This window comes from Ursus americanus, chromosome 26 (genome assembly GCF_024610735.1).
Source record: "Ursus americanus isolate L20-20 chromosome 26, mUrsAme1.1.p, whole genome shotgun sequence".
NCBI classification, from domain to species: domain Eukaryota; kingdom Metazoa; phylum Chordata; class Mammalia; order Carnivora; family Ursidae; genus Ursus; species Ursus americanus.
In genome coordinates, this window is record NC_142152.1 from 33354495 (window position 1) to 33372696 (window position 18202).

Below are 18202 nucleotides of genomic sequence, written 5' to 3' on the forward strand. Positions count from 1 at the left end.
AAGAAAAAAGAAAAGGTCAATCCAAGGGTCATTTTGAAGGAAAAATTATAGGATTTTGTGAGAAACAAGAAACAAAAAGAGGAAAAAATCAAAAATTACTTCCACGTTTCTATCTTAGGAAACTGATAACACTCAGTGACAGACCAACAGAAACAAGATTGCTGAAAAAAGAAATCAACAGTCTGAGTAAAAGAAAGATTTTTATTTTTATTTTTAAATTTATTTGTCTATTAGAGCATGGGGGGGGGGAACAGCAAGCATGTGCACAGGGGAGGAGCAGAGGGAGAGGGATAAAGCAGACTCTGCACTGAGCATGGAGCCCAACACAGGGCTCAATCCCATGACCCTGAGATCATGACCTGAGCTGAAATCAAGAGTCCAATGCTCAATGGACTGAGCCACCCAGGCACCCCAAAAGAGATTTTTAAATGACTATTTCATGCATTTAAGTGTGCAATCAAAAAGCAAATCTTCGATATTATAATATTCCACTAAGTCTTCAAGATATTGGATGAATAGCATTTTATATAGTTCAAAATACATAAAAATTAATTCATCAGAAGAATTTTCAGTTTCACTTCCAAAGAAAACCTGGCATGACACATAAAGACATCCGATGAGGCTTTTCTATTATTCTAAGTAGTGCTGGAAAAAATTATCTTAAAAAGGTAATGAAACTGAAAGATTAGTGGTGAAATTTTTGAATAAAAATTGAGATTTTATTATATTCATAAGAAAAGTTTCCACCTACTCCATTTAGTCATCAAAAATGTGATTTTAAATACAGAAATACCTACAATGACATCTTAGTTATGCCATGTTCTCATAAGAGCAAGCACGCTGTCAGTTGACAAAAAGGAAAAGCAGTATCCACAGCTAAACAATAGACCAATAATACATCAGTGAAAAAGCATGACATGGAAATGCCAAGGTAAAACATTACTGACAAACTCTGTCTTCACCTTTGCAGAATTGTCTTAAGGACCTGTGATCACACCACTCAAAAAGCTGAGGTAGATAATGGGACAAAGTATTAATTATGTTGAAAGAAAATATACAGCAGGTTTGATTTTATAAATTTGATATTAAAAATCTCACATGCGGGGCGCCTGGGTGGCACAGCGGTTAAGCGTCTGCCGTCGGCTCAGGGCATGATCCTGGTGTTATGGGATCGAGCCCCACATCAGGCTCCTCCACTATGAGCCTGCTTCTTCCTCTCCCACTCCCCCTGCTTGTGTTCCCTCTCTCGCTGGCTGTCTCTATCTCTGTCAAATAAATAAATAAAATCTTAAAAAATAAATAAATAAATAAATAAATAAATAAATAAATAAATAAATAAAAATAAAAATCTCACATGCTTGAAACTGGCCTCTAATTTTCCTTCCTTATATTCTCTTTGTGGTTTTTGGAATCAAAGTTATACTAGCCTCATGCAATGAACTGGAAAGATGAATCCTACGTTTTCTAGGCTCTGAAAGAGTTTGTGGAAGATTGGACTTATCTATGTCTTGACTGTCTGGCAGAACTCATTCTTAAAACTGTATCAAGTGTTGTCCTAGCACGGAGATTTTTACTTACCAATTTCTTTAACAGATACAGGATATTACTGTTAGGATATATAGGATATTACTATAGGATATTAAGGTTTTCTATTCTTTTTTCAATTGGTCTGGAAATTTACACATTTCAACATTTGTGAGCATGTTAAAGTTTGAGGAATACTAGCCTAGAACACTAACTTCTATCACCTCCCAAACTGTATGCTATTCTTGTCCACTGATTCAGTTTCCTTTTTTTAACCCCACGATTTCAACATTACAACTATGGTTGTCTAGATTTTCTTTACCCACCAAACCTTTCTGCATCTCAGAAACTCTCCTGAGATTACTTTCCTTCTCCCTATATCGAGATCCTTTAGAAATTCTTCCAGTGAGGACGTGCTGGTGGAAAACACACTCAGCATTTGTATGTCTGAAAAATGTCTGTTTTGCCCTCACTTCTGAAAAATAGCTTAGTTGCCTTTAGAATTCTAAATTGAGAATTATTTTCTCTGGGCATTCTGCAGGTATTTTTCTTCTCTTCCACGGCTTTCATGGTTGCTGCTGAAAAGGCATCTGTCTGTCTGATCACTGTTCATCCTTAATAAATCAGTCTTTTCGCTCCAGCTGCTTTTAGGGTATCTCTCTGTCTCTGGTGCTCATCCCTTTCTCTATAATGTATTCATGTGAGACTTTCCATATAGTTGTCTGCTCGGAAATTGTTCTGTTTCTTCAATCTGTGAATTCATATTTTCAATCAATCTTGGTAAATTTTCAGCTACTACCCCTCCTCCATTAGCTCCTTCTGGGATTCTGATTAGGTAAGTTTGTATCTTTTCTCTGTCCTCTACATCTTTATCTCATTTTTCTCCATTTTATATTCTGCATATTTTCCTCAAATCCATCTCTCAATTTGCTAATTCTCTTTAGCTACATCTCATCTGCTAGTAAACCATCTACTGAGTTTATAATTTGCATTATTTTTCACTTCTAGAAGCACTATTCGTTCTCTTTCAAATCTGTCCAGTCATTTTGTAGCATGTCTTTTTTCCTTAATATTAGCATCAAAGTTCTGTTTAATTTTAAAAACCATATAAATATACATATCATATTTCATAGCTAATAATTCCAACAGTCTCTGCAGGTCTAATTTTGCTATTTGTTGTTTCCACTTCTTTCACTCCTGGGGACTTGCTTCTTGGATGCTTGCGATCACTGACAATTAAGATCATGTCTGTATCAGAAGGGGGAATGAAACATGAGAGACTATGGACTATGAGAAACAAACTGAGGACTTCAGAGGGGAGGGGGGTGGGGGAATGGGATAGACCGGTGATGGGTAGTAAGGAGGGCACGTATTGCATGGTGCACTGGGTGTTATACACAACTAATGAATCATCGAGCCTTACATCGGAAACCGGGGATGTACTGTATGGTGACTAACATAATATAATAAAAAATCATTAAAAAAAAAAAAAAGATCATGTCTGTAAAACTTCCTTTGGTACTCTATGGTCTAGGGAACAGTGCATTCTTTCAAAGAGGATTTACATTTGCTTTTCCTAGGCACCTGGGAACACCACCAACTCAGTACTACTGTAAACTAAATTCTTACCTATATTTTGTTCTTTGGGATCATACAAATACGTACAAATTCAAGCTGCAAACCTGCACAATGCCTGGCTTATGTTGTGAATGCTCAGGGAAGGCTTTTGTTTATTTTTTTATTCTCTTCACCCAGAGCCAATGCTGAGGCAGAAAGATTTCCTCCACGGCTCCCTTTGAAGGCTGGATTTTCTTACTTAGTCTTCTGCTAAGCAGTAGCCTTCTCTGCCTCTCAGGAGCCCTAGATGATCTCTCTCGTGCAAAGCATGAAAATGGGAAATCCAGAGAACTAGCTCACAATTTACTGGTACACTTCCCCAGAATAACCTCTGCCTTCAGGGAGCTTATTTATTCTCTAGATTCCTGCTCCCACTTTCTTTTTGGATTTCAAGGATTTTCCTTATTCTTACCAGCTGACCTATACCATCGAGTAGACTTTCTTTACAGGCATTTTATCCGTCACTTTAGGGGTTTAAAAATGAGGGGGATTTTCCAGGATATGCAAGCTGTCATCTTATCGGAAAGAGAACATACACTGCCTTTCTACTTCTACTTATGTATTTGGAATATACTGCCAAATATAAAATTGACAGATCAAGGAACAGAATTAGTTTCATGGCTTTTGTTACATGCTATAAAATTCAGTGATGAAAACTAATTAATATTACATCTTACAGTGGCTTGAGAAGTTTTGTAGATTCCATGTCTATTTTGCTTCAGAAAAGTTATCCAATAATATTAAATTAAAGTTTTTTGGTTTTGATGATATCTGGAATAAAACATGAGTTTAGTCTGATTTTTATAACTTCCTTTCTAAAAAAAACAGCTACAAGTGTTGGTAAGGATGTGGAGATACTGAAACCCTCACACACTGCTGGTGGGAATGTAAAATGGTGTGGCCACTTTAGAAAACAGTCTAGTAGTTCCTCAAGAAACTAAACACAGAATTATCATTTGAAATGGCAATTCACTACTAATATATACTCAAGAAAAATTAAAACTTACGTTCACCCCAAAACTCATACATGAACGCTCAGAGCAGCATTGTTCGTAATAGCTAAAAGGGAGAAACAACCCAGCAACTGATGAATGGATAAACAAATGTGGTATATCCATACAGTGGGATATTACTAAGCCGTAAAAAGGAAAGAAGCAGTGATCCATGCTACAATATGGATGAACCTAGAAAACATTATGCTAAGTGAGAGAAGCCAAACATGAAATGTCCAGAATAGGCAAATAAAAAGATATAGAAAGTAGGTAGTAGTTGTTTGGGGCTGGGAAGATGGTGACCTTGGGAGGTAACAGATAAAGGGTTCACAGTTTCTTGCTGAGGTAAGGAAAATGTTCTAAAAGTGACAGTGGTGATGGCTGCACAACTCTGTAAATATACTAAAACCACTGATTTGTACACTTTAAAGGGATGAACAATAAGGCATGTGATTACACTGCAATAGGGCTATTAGAATAAAAACCACGCAGATAAAACAAATTCTGTGGCTATAAGATAAATTGACCCAAAAAACCCTTTGACAAAATGGTACAAGCACTATTTCTAAGGAAATCCAGTCACTGTACAATTATGACCCTTTTTCTCCTTTGAGTTGGTACTGCCTTTGAAAGAAGCAGCAAACGTGAGGATAAAAGACATTATTTTGGTATTCTAAAAGCATGATTTCTTAGGGATAAGGTAGGGTGAGGCTAGTTTGCTTTAAAAATACATCTTTACAAATGATCTGAAGGACAGAATGCACGGTAAAATCTCCCAAGCTGACAATTATACGATACTCTCCCTGACAATAAAACACTTAGTTGATGAAAATAAATCATAGGGTTTATTCGCTGGCAGCTGTAGAAGCTGGCTCTACACAATATGCTAGACTACTCAGGAAAATTATCAAAAGCTTGCATGGCAAGGCCCTAGGCATGAAGGCTCAACACCAAATGACTTAAAGACAAATTACATATACGTGAATATGGGAGGGCAGTGGCTGGGACTGATTTTGGAAGCCCAGGAGAAAGAATTTTTCTCCTGCTAGAAGGCTTGGCACTTTGGAAGGATGGGCAGATACCCTCATATGGACAGTGGCAATCCCTCCTGTCAGGGGCTGGGTATACAGCTAACTAACAGTGAAGCTAGACTCTAGTGGGGAAGAATGGTCTGTCCTCGGAAGCTCTCTCTCTCTCTCCTTCCAGGAAAGAGACAATAGTCCAGCTGAGGATGGGAAAAAACAAACAAACAATGAAAATCCTCCTTTTCACTTCTACTTGGGAAGAAGTTCTCACTCCAGTGTAACTGCAGAGCAACATTCCAGAGGGCGAGCTGAGGAGAGGGGGTGCACTCCTGGCAAGACCAGCTATGTCACTGGTGGGCCTGTTGCAAAATCAAAGTGTGGGGTGCCTCGTCCATGAATCATTTAGAATCTCAGAACAGTGACAGCAGAGCATTACACCTAACATGGGCTCTTCTGAGTGTGGGGATCGCTGCAGCTGCACGGGCCATACACCCAGGAGGCCCTGACTCCTGAGCAGCAAGAACAGCAGTAGCAAAAACTCAGGAGGCACAACAGAAAACCAAGATCATTTAAAATCCTATCATCCAAGACTATTACATTTTGCTGTATATTCCAGAGAATTTTATATGTACACACAGACGGTTGGCCCTGGAACAACATAGGTTTGAACTGCACGGGTCCACTTATACATGGAAATATTTGGATAAATACAGTATAGGACTGCAAATATATTTTCTATTTCTTACTATTTTCTTAATAACATTTTCTTTTCTCTAGCTTTCTTTATTGTAAGAATACAGTACAGAATACATACAATATACAAAATACATGTTAATTGACTGTTTATCAGTAAGACTTCCAGTTAACAGGAGGCTATTAGTAGTTGTTTTGGGGGAATCAAAAGTTACCCACAGATTTCCAACAGTGCAGGGGACTGATGCCCATAATCTCCTGCATTGTTCAAGGGTCAAGTGTACATGGAAACATTGATTCAGACCATTTTTTATTTCACAGAAATGGTACAGTGTACCCTATCTTCTGTAGCCTTTTTTTAAAGCTTATTACAGTATGGAGAACTTTCAAAAATGTTAAATACGAATCATTTCCTTCCAATTGTACAGATTACAGAACATAAGGATCCATGTTCCGTTTAACCAAACTCCTATTGTTAGGTTTCTGAAGGGTCTTGGGTTTTTCATTATTAAACACTATGACCACTGGATATGAATAAAGTGGAGTGAGGACTGAATGAGTTAATCAGCATAAAGTATTTCACAGAGTACTTGGCAAGTCACAAGCTCTCTATAAATGTTAGTGATTTTAGTATTGTATCCTATGTAAAGATTGAACTAATTTATATTCCCAACAGCAGGGTAAAAGAAATTGGTTTTCCTAAATCCTTGCCAATTCTTCCAAATTTTCCCTTTTGTATTTCTTCTATGAATCATTTGTTCATGTTCTTTGACAGTTCTCCTATTGGATTTCTTATGCTTTTAAATTTTTAACTGATTTCTGTATTGAGGATATGAGTCCTTTGTCATAACACACACTGTTTTTAGCTTAAAAATTTTTTTCAAGACTTACCTCCAGTTCCTAGGACCTTGAGGAGCTCAAAATTTTCAATCCCCACCTTCTCTGCATGTCCTGTTAAATTAGCTAGAAAAATAAAAAGAAAAAAGAAATAATTAAGAGGATCAGTGACAGGAGGGGGCCCGTGGGGGCTTCTGAAATACCAGCAATGTTTTATTAACTTGACTTGGGTGGTTAGGCCAGCGTTCACTTTATAATTATTTGTTAAACTATACAGCTATGTTTTGTGCAGTTTTCTGTATGTTATATATTACAGGAAAACTTTTTTAAGAATTTAGGAGCTATATATCATTTGTACCTAAAGTTAACCTAAAAATAAAGTGCTAAGACTCACTACTGATCAAGATAATCTGAAAATAAAGACAAATTCCAATATGTAGCTAGATACGCAATACAAAAAAACTGGACAGATTTAGACAACGTATTCATTTATTTAACAAATATTTATTGAGCGTCCACTAAATACTATCCCCAGCATTTAAGCTGGGATCGACTCCCATTTCTTTTCTTTTTTTTTTTAAGATTTATTTTATTTGTTTATTTTAGAGAGAGAGAGAGAACATGAGCAGAAGGAGGGGCAGAGGGAGAGGATCTCAAGCAGACTCTGTGCTGAGCGTAGTGTCCGATGCGGGGCTCGATCTCACAACCCTGAGATCATGACTTGAGCCAAAATCAACAGTCGGATGCTCAACCGACTGAGCCACCCAGGCACCCCTCTACTCCCATTTCTTTTACTAAGCACCTGCACGTGACTTAGCCTGCATTAGTCATTTAACTACCCTGTGTCTCAGTTCCCTCATCACTGAAATGAAAGCACTGGTCTCAATAAACTCTAAGATCTTTGCCAGCTTTAAAATCTGTTTAAAAAGTATAAACTCTTTAAAAACATATTCTGCCCTAAATAAACAAAATTAGGATATCGTAAAAAGGAGATTTTCCAAAGTATATTCCTTCGATTCTGGTCCTACCCTACAAGATATTAATAGATGCTATATTTGGGAGGAAAACATGCTTTCAAGTCAAATAAACTTGAAATGGTTGGCTTGAACAAAGTTAATCAGGTTTCTTTACTGCTGAACTTCACAGATGAAAATCTGCATGTGAATCTTCAAAACTGAGATACTGTATTTGTCCAATTTATTGGATCACAAAATTATTTTTTATGGTAATACCTATTAATATTATGTGAACCAGCATGCTGTAGATGTGGTTAAGGCAGGCTTGGCCCAAATCCTAGTTCTACCACTTAAACGCCATGTGACCTTACACAAATTACTCAACTTTTCTGTGTCTCAGGTCCCCTCTAGTGTAAAACGAGGATAATAAAAATACCTACCCTCAAAGCATACTGATGTCTGCAATTTGCTTTGAAATGCATTAAAAAAATAAGATGGATTAATGAATGAACATAGGTATGGATAGATATGTGATAAAGCAAATAGATAAAATGTTAATTACAGAATCTAGATAGTGAGTGTACGAGTGTTCAACATGTCATTCTTCCAAATTCTCTGTATATTTGAAAATGTCCATAACAAAATGGCAGAAAATAAAATAATACCTACCCATAGGGTTGTGATGAGGATTCGCTGAGTTAAATTTATACACAGCTTGCTATATGCCACTAAACATTATTATAAGTGTTTGTAAATAAACAATGCTCTGGGCCTACAACTTCAAGAAAATCAGACCCAACTAGGAACTTCTAGAATTAAAAGTTTCAGGGGGATAAGTTATTTCAGTGTCCTTCCAAAGTTTAACTAAACGAATAATTAAATAATTAAAATTTTTTAAAATTGTGGTCAAAACCACATATAAAATTTCCCACCTTAGCCATTTTTAAGTGTATAATACAGTGGTGTTAATTATATGTACTACATTTACAAAAGATCTCTGGAACTTTTTAAATTTTGCAAAACAAACTCTATACTCATTGAACTTAATCTATTAACAATTTAATGTCACTGTTGAGATGGCTGGATTTGGGTCAACCATTTTGTTTTACTATTTGTTTCCAACTTGTTTTTTCTTTTCCTTTTTTTAAGTTTTATTTATTTGAGTAATCTCTATACCCAACGTGGGGCTCAAACTCATGATCCCAAGATTGAGTCACATGCTCTTCCAACCAAGCCAGGCAGGCACCCCTTAACTTGTCTTTTCTATTGTTTGTTCCCGTGTTCCTATTTTCCTGACTTAAAACAACAACAACGACAAATACCATTTAAAACTTTTTTAGAATTTTATTTCAATTTTCACATTGGGATTTTAGCTCTCCGTCTTTGCCTTATTAGTGTAGTTGTTGCCCTAAGGATTACAGTATACATCTTTAATTACTCACAGTCCTCTTATAATTAATACTGTATCATTTCCCCCCAAAACATAGAAACTTTGCAGTCATTCTCCATGGAATAGAGATACGTATTAAATGGAGTTAAAATCTTCTATATATGCTATATATGCACAACTTATATGATTTATAAAGAAAATGAGAGGAAAGACAGAGGCTTTCCTATTTCTCTAGGTATTTATCATTTTTGACGATCTTTTTTTATCTTTTCAAGGACCCTAAATTTCATCAGGTAAAAGTTTTCCTCAGCCTCGAAGAACTTCCTTTGACATTTCTTGTAGAGCAGAATTCTCTTGGGTTTTCTTTTATCTGAAAAAGTCTTTGCCTTCATTTAAATTTTTTCATTGAGGTACATTTACATGTACCTTTTAAAGGGTACATGTCTGTGGTTTTTAGTCTACTCCCGGCTGTGTCACTGTCACCACTAAGTAATTCTGGAATCCTCTTCATTTCTGCAGGATATTTTCCTTTGATAAAGAATTCTGGGAGGCCAGGCTCTTTTCTTTTCTTCCAGCACTTTAAACATGTTCTTCCACTTTCTTTTGGCCTCCATGGTTTCCGAGGTGAAGGCAGTCATTAAATGGATCAATGCTTCTCTATTTGAAATGTTATCATTTTTCTCTTATTGCTTTCAACATTTGCTCTTTATCTTGGGCTTTCCAAAGTTTTGCCATGACGTGTCTTGATGAGGACTTCTTTGGGTTCAGTCAGCCTGGTATTCACTGAGTATCTTGGATCTGTGAGTTTCTGTTTTTCATCAAATTTGGAGAATTTCTGCTTTAAATTTTCAAAAATTTTTTTCTATCCCATTCTCTCTGTCCTCTGAGATTCCATTTCTGTGCATGTTGGATTGTTTAATTCAGCCTAAAATGTCCCTGAGACTGTTCATTTTTTGCTCCAATATGTTTTCTCTCTGTTCTTCAAACTAATTTCTATTGCTTTATCTTCAAGTTCATGTACTTTTCCTTCTGCACAACTGTTTTTTTTCAACTGTTAAATCCATTTAATGAATTTTTTTTAAAGATTTTATTTATTTATGTGACAGAGAGACAGCCAGCGAGAGAGGGAACACAGCAAGGGAGTGGGAGAGGAAGAAGCAGGCTCCCAGCAGAGCAGCCCGATGTGGGACTCGATCCCGGAACGCCAGGATCACGCCCTGAGCCAAAGGCAGACGCTTAACGACTGCGCTACCCAGGCGCCCCCATTTAATGAATTTTTATTTCAAATATTGTATTTCTTAATTCTAGAACTTCCATTTGGTTCTTTTCCATGGTTTCTATTTATCTGATAGGATTTCTTGTTTTGCTATTCACTGTGAGTATGACATTTTATTTCACTGAGATATTATAACAGCTGCTTTAAAAATCTTGTCTGCTACTGCCAATATCTCATTCTTCTCGGGGTAGGACTCAGCTGATTTTCTTCCTCTTCAGATATGTTCCATTTTCTTGATTCTCCATATTTGGGGTAACTACGGCTTGTAGAAATGTTAATTTGTGAAGACTAGGAAACTGTTATTTTCTCTCCAGTGAGAGTTGTTTCTTTTGTTTAGCTGGCAAATATCTTGGGTTGGCTTAAACTGTAAGCTCTTTTCCTTAGGAGGCAGCTCCAGTCCAGTTCAGATTTTCTGTCTTTAGCTGAGCTGTTCTGAGTCCATTGTACTCATGTATGGCTTGGCGGTCAGTACAAGATGTGTGCGCACAAAGGACTCCCCCTCCTCTGCTGCTTCTTCTTCTGGGACTTCTCCACTATCTTCAGTGATCAGGGCTTTCTGTTTTCAGTTTTCTAGTCTCCCTGGCCAGAGAGACTATTGTTTCCACCAGAGTCTCCAGAGTACAGACTGTACTTAGCCTGAAGCTAAAATCAGTGAAAAGGCAAAGTTACTTCTTATAGCTCCCTTCCTTCCCTCCTCCAACTATGTACTCCCCAGGAGAGCCTATCTGCTTCTGTTCACTCTCAAGTGCCCTAAATAGTTGCTTTTTATATTAAATCCAGGTTTTACAGTTGTTTTCTGCAAAGGAATTCTCCAGGAGGGGGTCTTTTCTGAAATTACCAGAAACAAAAGTTTTCCTTAATCCAGTCAACAGGATGAGGGGAGCAGAATACGCCACCCCCAAATATGCCACTTTGGCATGTTGATTCTTTTGAATTAAAGTTACTTAAGAAACAGCCGGAGAAAGAAGGACACTGACCTCCTCTGCAACCCCGCACCCCCGCACCCCGAAAAGCAGGAAATAAGTCTCTCATTTGAAAGGTACCCTCCCTGTACCAGGAGGGTAGAAGGCATCCTTATTACCACAAATAGGGGACTCAGGGCCAGAAAGCTATATAAACAAACTTGTTACTTCCTCACTAATTTGCTATCCCAAACCCAAACCCTTCAGTCTTGTCAATTTTTCACAAAGCCACCTGCTCTGGTGACTTGAGTCTCATATTTCTATAGGCTCCTGTACATACAAAATTAAATGTTTTTTCTCCTGTTAATTTGTGTTATGTCAATTTAATTATTAGGCCAGCCAAAGAACCTAAAAGAAAAGAAGGGAAAGGTTCTCTTCCCCTGCAATTATGAAGTTTCAACTTTACTGCCCTAGCATGTTAACTTCAAAGAGTAACATAAAATAAAAAAGGTGATTTGATATAAGCTCATTTCAGGGATCTTGAACTTAACATCCATATAATTCTTTTATATTACACCTGTTAGGCGAAGTAAGTAATCAGATATATGGAAGCAAACCAATAGGAAGCTCTATTAATATTTAAGCATGGGGGAGAATTTATCAGTTACAAAGATCTTTTTCATTGTGTTAACAAAACACATAAAAACAAATGGTAAATAGGATACTATATAGACTCCTAAGCGCTGACACACAAATATTCGAGCATGTGAGTCTAGGTGTCTAAATGGTTCTCATTTCTATGCTATTACTTGTCATTATAATTAGAAGCCTTTGAACATGAAAGTCTAAAAATAAACTATATTTCTCTTAATTAAATTGTTAACCTCAGATCAAGAGCTCAAACTTCCCAGCAACACCACCAACATTTATTAGAACAAGACTTAAAATATTTACATACTGTATTTCACCCTGGAGGTGAAGTAAACATCAGCCAATGACAGAAATCTGCATTTCTGAGTCATTATGTGCCTTAGTAAAGTCCAAAATGTACGCTGATCAGATGGTGAGAAGCTACTCCATGCCTGGGGCCAGACTGTACCAGAAATAAGCCTTTACAACTGAGAGACAGAACTGTCCACTGTTTTCCTTCACACGTGAAAATAAATGGCACTTTATTGTGGCTGCAGGAGCTCCTTTTCCTGGGCCAGGCAAGCCTCTGCCCACTTCCTGTCTAGTTCTCCCCGTAGGTAAGAGAAGTTACCGACCTAATCTTCAAGAAGTTACCGACCTAATTCTTCAAGAGTCAAGAGTTCTTCAAGCTAACTGAATGGGCACAGTTAGCACCGTGTTCAAGTAACAGTCTCCACACGTGGTCTGTGTTACTGTCTCAAACTCTGGGCCTGGCCTGACCCACAGGGGCGCAATGGGCATTCTCTTGTACTTCCCGCTCACTATACAGCAGTCCCTCCTTATCCACAGCTTCCCCTTCTGCAGGTTCGGTTACCCACATGGACCGGGGACAGAGGACCCTCCCTCTGCTGCGTCCTCAGAAGGTCACACTATGTTACAATGGCTACATCATTCACCTTACCTCGGCGCATCACGAAAGCATTTTATTATCTCACGTCATCACATGAAAGGTGAGTTCAGTACAGTAAGAGAGTCTGAGAGAGAGACCATAGTCACACGACTTTTGTTATGGTATACTGTTTAATTGTCCTGATTATCAGTTATTGTTGTTAATCTCCTGGTGTGCTTAATTCATAAATTAAATTTTATTATAGGTATGTATGTACAGGCAAATGCATAGTGTAGAGGAGGCTGGGTACTATGCATGGTTTCAGGCATCCGCTGGGGGTCTTGCGATGTTTCTCCCATGGATAAGGCCAGGGGACTACTGTACCCAGTAGTCAACAAAGCAGATTCAGAGATTCTTTTGGGACTGAGTATTCACTTACTAGTTTGTTCTCCCCTCCAACCTTCTAACTCACACACCTCAATATGCCAGTCCCAAAATGGTGATTAGATGAGGTTGGGAGGGAAGCAGGAGTCCTGACTTAGGCCTTAAGCCTGAACCACTTGCACCAAGGCACTTTAAAGGGAGTTCTGCACTGAAGTGCTGCAAGTTTGCACAGCCTTTATTAATGTGGCACTCTGAGCCCCACGGGCTACTGTCCCTTGCAGACAGTCCCCTCATGACTCTCCGGGGGTAAGAGTATATTGGCTGGGCAGAGTCTGGGCATTTCTGGATTTCTGGCTATAATGACTTGGCACCAATCCTTACCCTCAGCTCCTAATTCCAAACTAAGAGGATTAACTCCTTCCCACAGAAATAATGCCTTATGAAAACTCTTCACAAATATACAAAATACCGAAGAATATCAACAAACAAACTTAGACTAGAGGTATTTAGTTGGTACATAATAATACTGCCAGGTCAGTTGTTTATATCCGGCAGCTATTTTGATGCCTAGACTTCATGAGTTGTTAAATATCAGTAAGCATGGATTAAAACAAAGAGAATATTTTTAAACTTTTCGAGGTCTACATTAGACTATCTCTACAGTTAATCAGCTTAGACAGTCTCCTCTCATCAAAAGCATTTATAGATTTTTTACATTAATGCATTACTCAGTTTATTCAATTAGAAAAGACAGGTGTGAACAGTTGTAATGCTTTCATAAAGCAGTTTTCAACAATTTTTTTCTTACTAAAATATGAGAAACTACCCCATTGAAAACCCTTCACTTCTTCATTGGTGTTATTATCCTATAATGCATTCTTCCTGGTTAGGAAATCACTTTTAAAGCTGAATTTCACAAATTCTTTTACAAGAAGTCAATGGATCTTTTAAAAATGTTTGCCAAAACTCAAATGAATTTCAATGTCTAACAGATTCTCTTTAGAAAACAGTCTGAATTATTAATAGGTCTTAAAGGAAAAATCTTGTCTTACAAAATGAATATAAAGTACTCGGTTTTTTTACACTACAACTGGATTCCCTTGGCTCCTCATATAATATGGCTTTGTGCTGTGTAGAATATGGCTGATGTAATTTTTTTATTTTTTTTATTATTTATTTATTTATTTATTTATTTATTTATTTATTTTAAAGATTTTATTTATTTATTCGACAGAGATAGAGACAGCCAGTGAGAGAGGGAACACAAGCAGGGGAGTGGCAGAGGAAGAAGCAGGCTCACAGCGGAGGAGCCTGATGTGGGGCTCGATCCCATAACACCAGGATCACGCCCTGAGCTGAAGGCAGACGCTTAACCACCGTGCCACCCAGGCGCCCCTGATGTAATTTTTTAAATAAGAAATTTAGAAAAACCAGGTAATTGTCTTTTCTGCCAAATTTAAATAGCTTTGTTGCTTGCTCTACTATTATTATAAAATAATCCTGGTTTGTGGCTTAAAAAAAAATAGACAATATAAATAGGCCTGAAGTGGACCTTGAAATTCTCCCATATCCCCGCCAAAGATTAGTACTGCTATTCCTTGGCATATTCTTCCAGGATTTGAGCCATAAACCTATGAATGATAAACGGCCTCTTAACCCAACTTTCTAGGCAATTCTATCAAATGTAATTTGTAATGCATATTATCTATAACCATTTCTTTTAAGTTGATATGTTTAAGTCAGAACTTCTCAATCTCATGGAGGAAAACAATCAGGAAAAACACATTTTCATTCTGTTGCCATAGTTTCTGCTCAGCTGCACAAATGTAATTGTTCTGAGCATGGGCTGAAATCATTTGATTTGATCCAATAATTCACTTGTGTTAAAGCTAAGAAAAGGTTTAATTTAAAGCACTTTTACAATTAAAGTAGAAATAAAGAAGAGCAATAATGCTTCTGAAGTCATTTCAAGTAAGTTGTTCAAGTGAGGTACTCATATACCAGATTTTATTCAATGGATTAATCATTTATTAAACTTGCAATAAGCTACAAGAAATGTAATTTATTAGAAAGGATTATGTAGTCTATGGACAATAAGGGGAATATCATTATCACGTGAAACTACTTAAACATGTTCATTGAGAATACAAGTTCTCATTTACTCACTAAACAAATACTCACTGAGCACCTACAGACACCTGAGCCAGCTGTTAGGTCTTTAAGAAACAAAGGATTTGAAAATGTGAGAAAGGCTAGGGACTTCTGGGCTAGAAGAGTATCTGGAGCAAAAGCACAAGTTGGAAAAAGTATTTTCTTAGTACAAAATAAGAAGAGGATTGTCCTAATTAGCTATGAAGAGCTTATGTGGGAAAAACAGTAAAAATACTACATCGAATAGGTACATGAAACTAGCTCATTCAAAACCTAGAACGTCAGACTAATTAGTTTAAATTGAATCCATAAGCAGTAACGGCTTTTGACAAAATGAAAGTAAGGTTTTAGAAAATTACTTTGGCAACAGTGTGCCATGTGGATAGCAGCAAGGAAAGACTAAAAAGCTAAAAGGGGGAGAGGTTAATGCAAAAAACTAGTTCTGCACTAACAAGAATCTGGTCTAAGTAGAAACTAGAATAAAGAGGAAAGCCCGAGCCTAAGAATCACTGCAATGTGTAGTTCAAGAAACACTTGCTGAACACCTGACTTGGGTGCTGAGACCACAAAAGCAAACAGGACAGGGTCCTCACTTTCAAAATAAATAAATTGAACTTTGTTTCTTTTCTCCCCCCACTGCACCCATATCTAAAGTATAAGAAATGGGGTCCCTGGGTGGCTCAGTCAGCGTCCGACTCTTGACTTTGGCTCAGGTTGTGATCTCGGGGTCCTGGGACTGAGTCCTGCCTGCGGCTCCCCACTCAGTGTGGAGTCTGTTTCTCTCCCTCTGCCCCTCCTCCCACTTGTGCGTGCACACTCTCTCTCTCTCAAATAAATAAATCTTAAAAGAAAAAAAAGTACAAGAAATGCAAGTCTGGTAAATGGTAGTGTTACTAATGAACTCTGTTGAAAGGGGAAGTTGAAAGGGAAGGTTGAAAGGGGAAGTTTTGGGGTTTCAACACTGATTTTGGAGTGATGGCAGGGCATCCCAAAAAGGCTGCCATGTAGACAGTTCTAGACAAGGAACGGAAGTTTGGCAGAGACAGCATGTTGATGGGGTTTAGAACACGCTACCTGCCAAACATAGCACCTTGGTATACTGAATATTTTAAACTGAAGGAATCTGAAAATCAACAGCAGGTTCAGGGAAGGAGTTTCTGACCTCCCCTGAAGCAAGTCATAAAACTTTCCTGCGAGAGGCACCCTTGCTAGACTCAGAGAAAGGAGCATCCCTCTTTCTGTAGAGAGGGGATACAGGGAGTAGTCTGAACAAACAGGCCCTGTTAAGTTTCTCCCTTACCTCATACCTTTGCCTTCTCATACCCCTGTTCTACGACCTTCCACACCATCAAACCTAACATGAAAATGCTAAGTTTATGTCTCCTGGGTCTTCCTTTCCTTATGAAGGCTCCCATGTCACATAAAACTTGTTACATAAATGTGTATGCTTTTCTCTTGTTAATCTGTCTTTTGTTACAAGGGGTCCCAGAGAACTTAGAAGGGTAGAGGAGAAAAAAAGTTATTGGGGAGGAGCAAACACTTTAAGAAAGCCCTCAGGAGGCCACACAGAAAGAAGAGCAAGTCTTGATGAAGACCAGGAGTGAGGATGCAGGAAGAAAAGAGGCACAGAGAAGATGAAAAAATGAACAGCATATAGAATGCAAAGAAAGAATACCTCCAAAAAACCCTGATTACCAATGAAGTCAAACATGGTACAATGTGAAATATATATTTGGTCTTTGTCCAGGTTCCCAGCACACAGCTCCTTGAAGCTTAGGACTCTCCTGCGTGGTAAGAGTATCTTTTGTATGCAAATGACTGGGGGCTAAGGGGGCCCAGACAGCTTCAGGATGGGGGCTGGCTGCTAGAAAGACCTAGGGCTTTCAGCCCCACCCTCCCCCTGCCTCCTCCTGGGAAGGGAGAGAGGCTAGGGATTAAGTTACTCACTCACCAATGGCCAATAATTTAACCAGTCATGCCTGTATCAAGAAACCTCCAGAAAAACCCTGAACAATGGTTTTGAGAGGTTCAGGTTGGTGCACACACAGAGGTGCTGGGATAGTGGTGCTCCCTGAGAGGAAAAGAGGTTCCACATTCCCCTCCCGCTCCCCCACTACCAATACCTAGCCGAAGAATCTCTTCCATTTGGCTGTTCCTGCGTCATAGGTTTTATCCCAAGTCTAGGCTGGGAGGTCAGGGTATATGGATGGAGATGGATAAGCAAAACAACATCCTTAAAAACAACGGATACAGAAAATTCTATTTATGGATATGAAAGGAAGGAATAGAGTGAGAACGGGAAAGAATCATATGAAATAGTCTTCCAATATAGCAGTCAGATAGATGAGAGAAAAGTTCGGAAGTGATACATAATGGGATTCAGGACAGAAAGGGTTAGAGAGAGGATTAAAAGAGTGAAGAATAAGGATATGTAAAGGATGGAAAAAAAGATTATATATAGCTTTTCTACTGGACACAAATGGTCTCCAAAGGGAGTACCAGAGAAGCAGTGCATGAAGCAAGAGTAAAATGCCTCAGAAACCAGCTTGGCTAAAATGTACAGGGGGATGAAATGAGATCTACAAAAAGTTACCACATGAGTTAAAAATCACTATAAGCAGCACAGAACTTGAGCTACGCTAATCAAAAGAACTAAAATATTTAAAGAATGGATAACAAAAGATAGACTGGAAAAAATGAAAACTAAAAAGCAGAATGCCAAGTTGGGTAGTGTGTTTCTAGCACTTCCCAAGGGACAAACTGATTACCAGATTCAAACATCAGTCCCCTAGGAAGCAACACCCCCATCCTGGAGATGGCCTAACTGTGCTCCTAAGCCTTTCACTCGTAGAGCACAAGGCCAATTCCCTTTTTTCTAATTCCTTACTCATCCAGCAACCCAACTTTAACTCCAGACGCTCACCCCAAAGAAAAAA

At 38.2% G+C, this 18202-nt stretch overlaps 1 protein-coding gene across 2 annotated transcripts in view; it reads right to left on the reverse strand.

The window, feature by feature from the left end:
• The window catches only part of RPS6KA5 (ribosomal protein S6 kinase A5), a 193398-nt gene that overhangs the window by 132562 nt on the left and 42634 nt on the right, over nt 1-18202 (reverse strand). For both annotated transcript variants that reach the window (XM_045807630.2, XM_045807631.2), the window contains exon 2: nt 6743-6814. In XM_045807630.2, coding sequence (XP_045663586.2) covers nt 6743-6814 — 72 coding nt within the window. The remainder of the gene's footprint in view (nt 1-6742; nt 6815-18202) is intronic.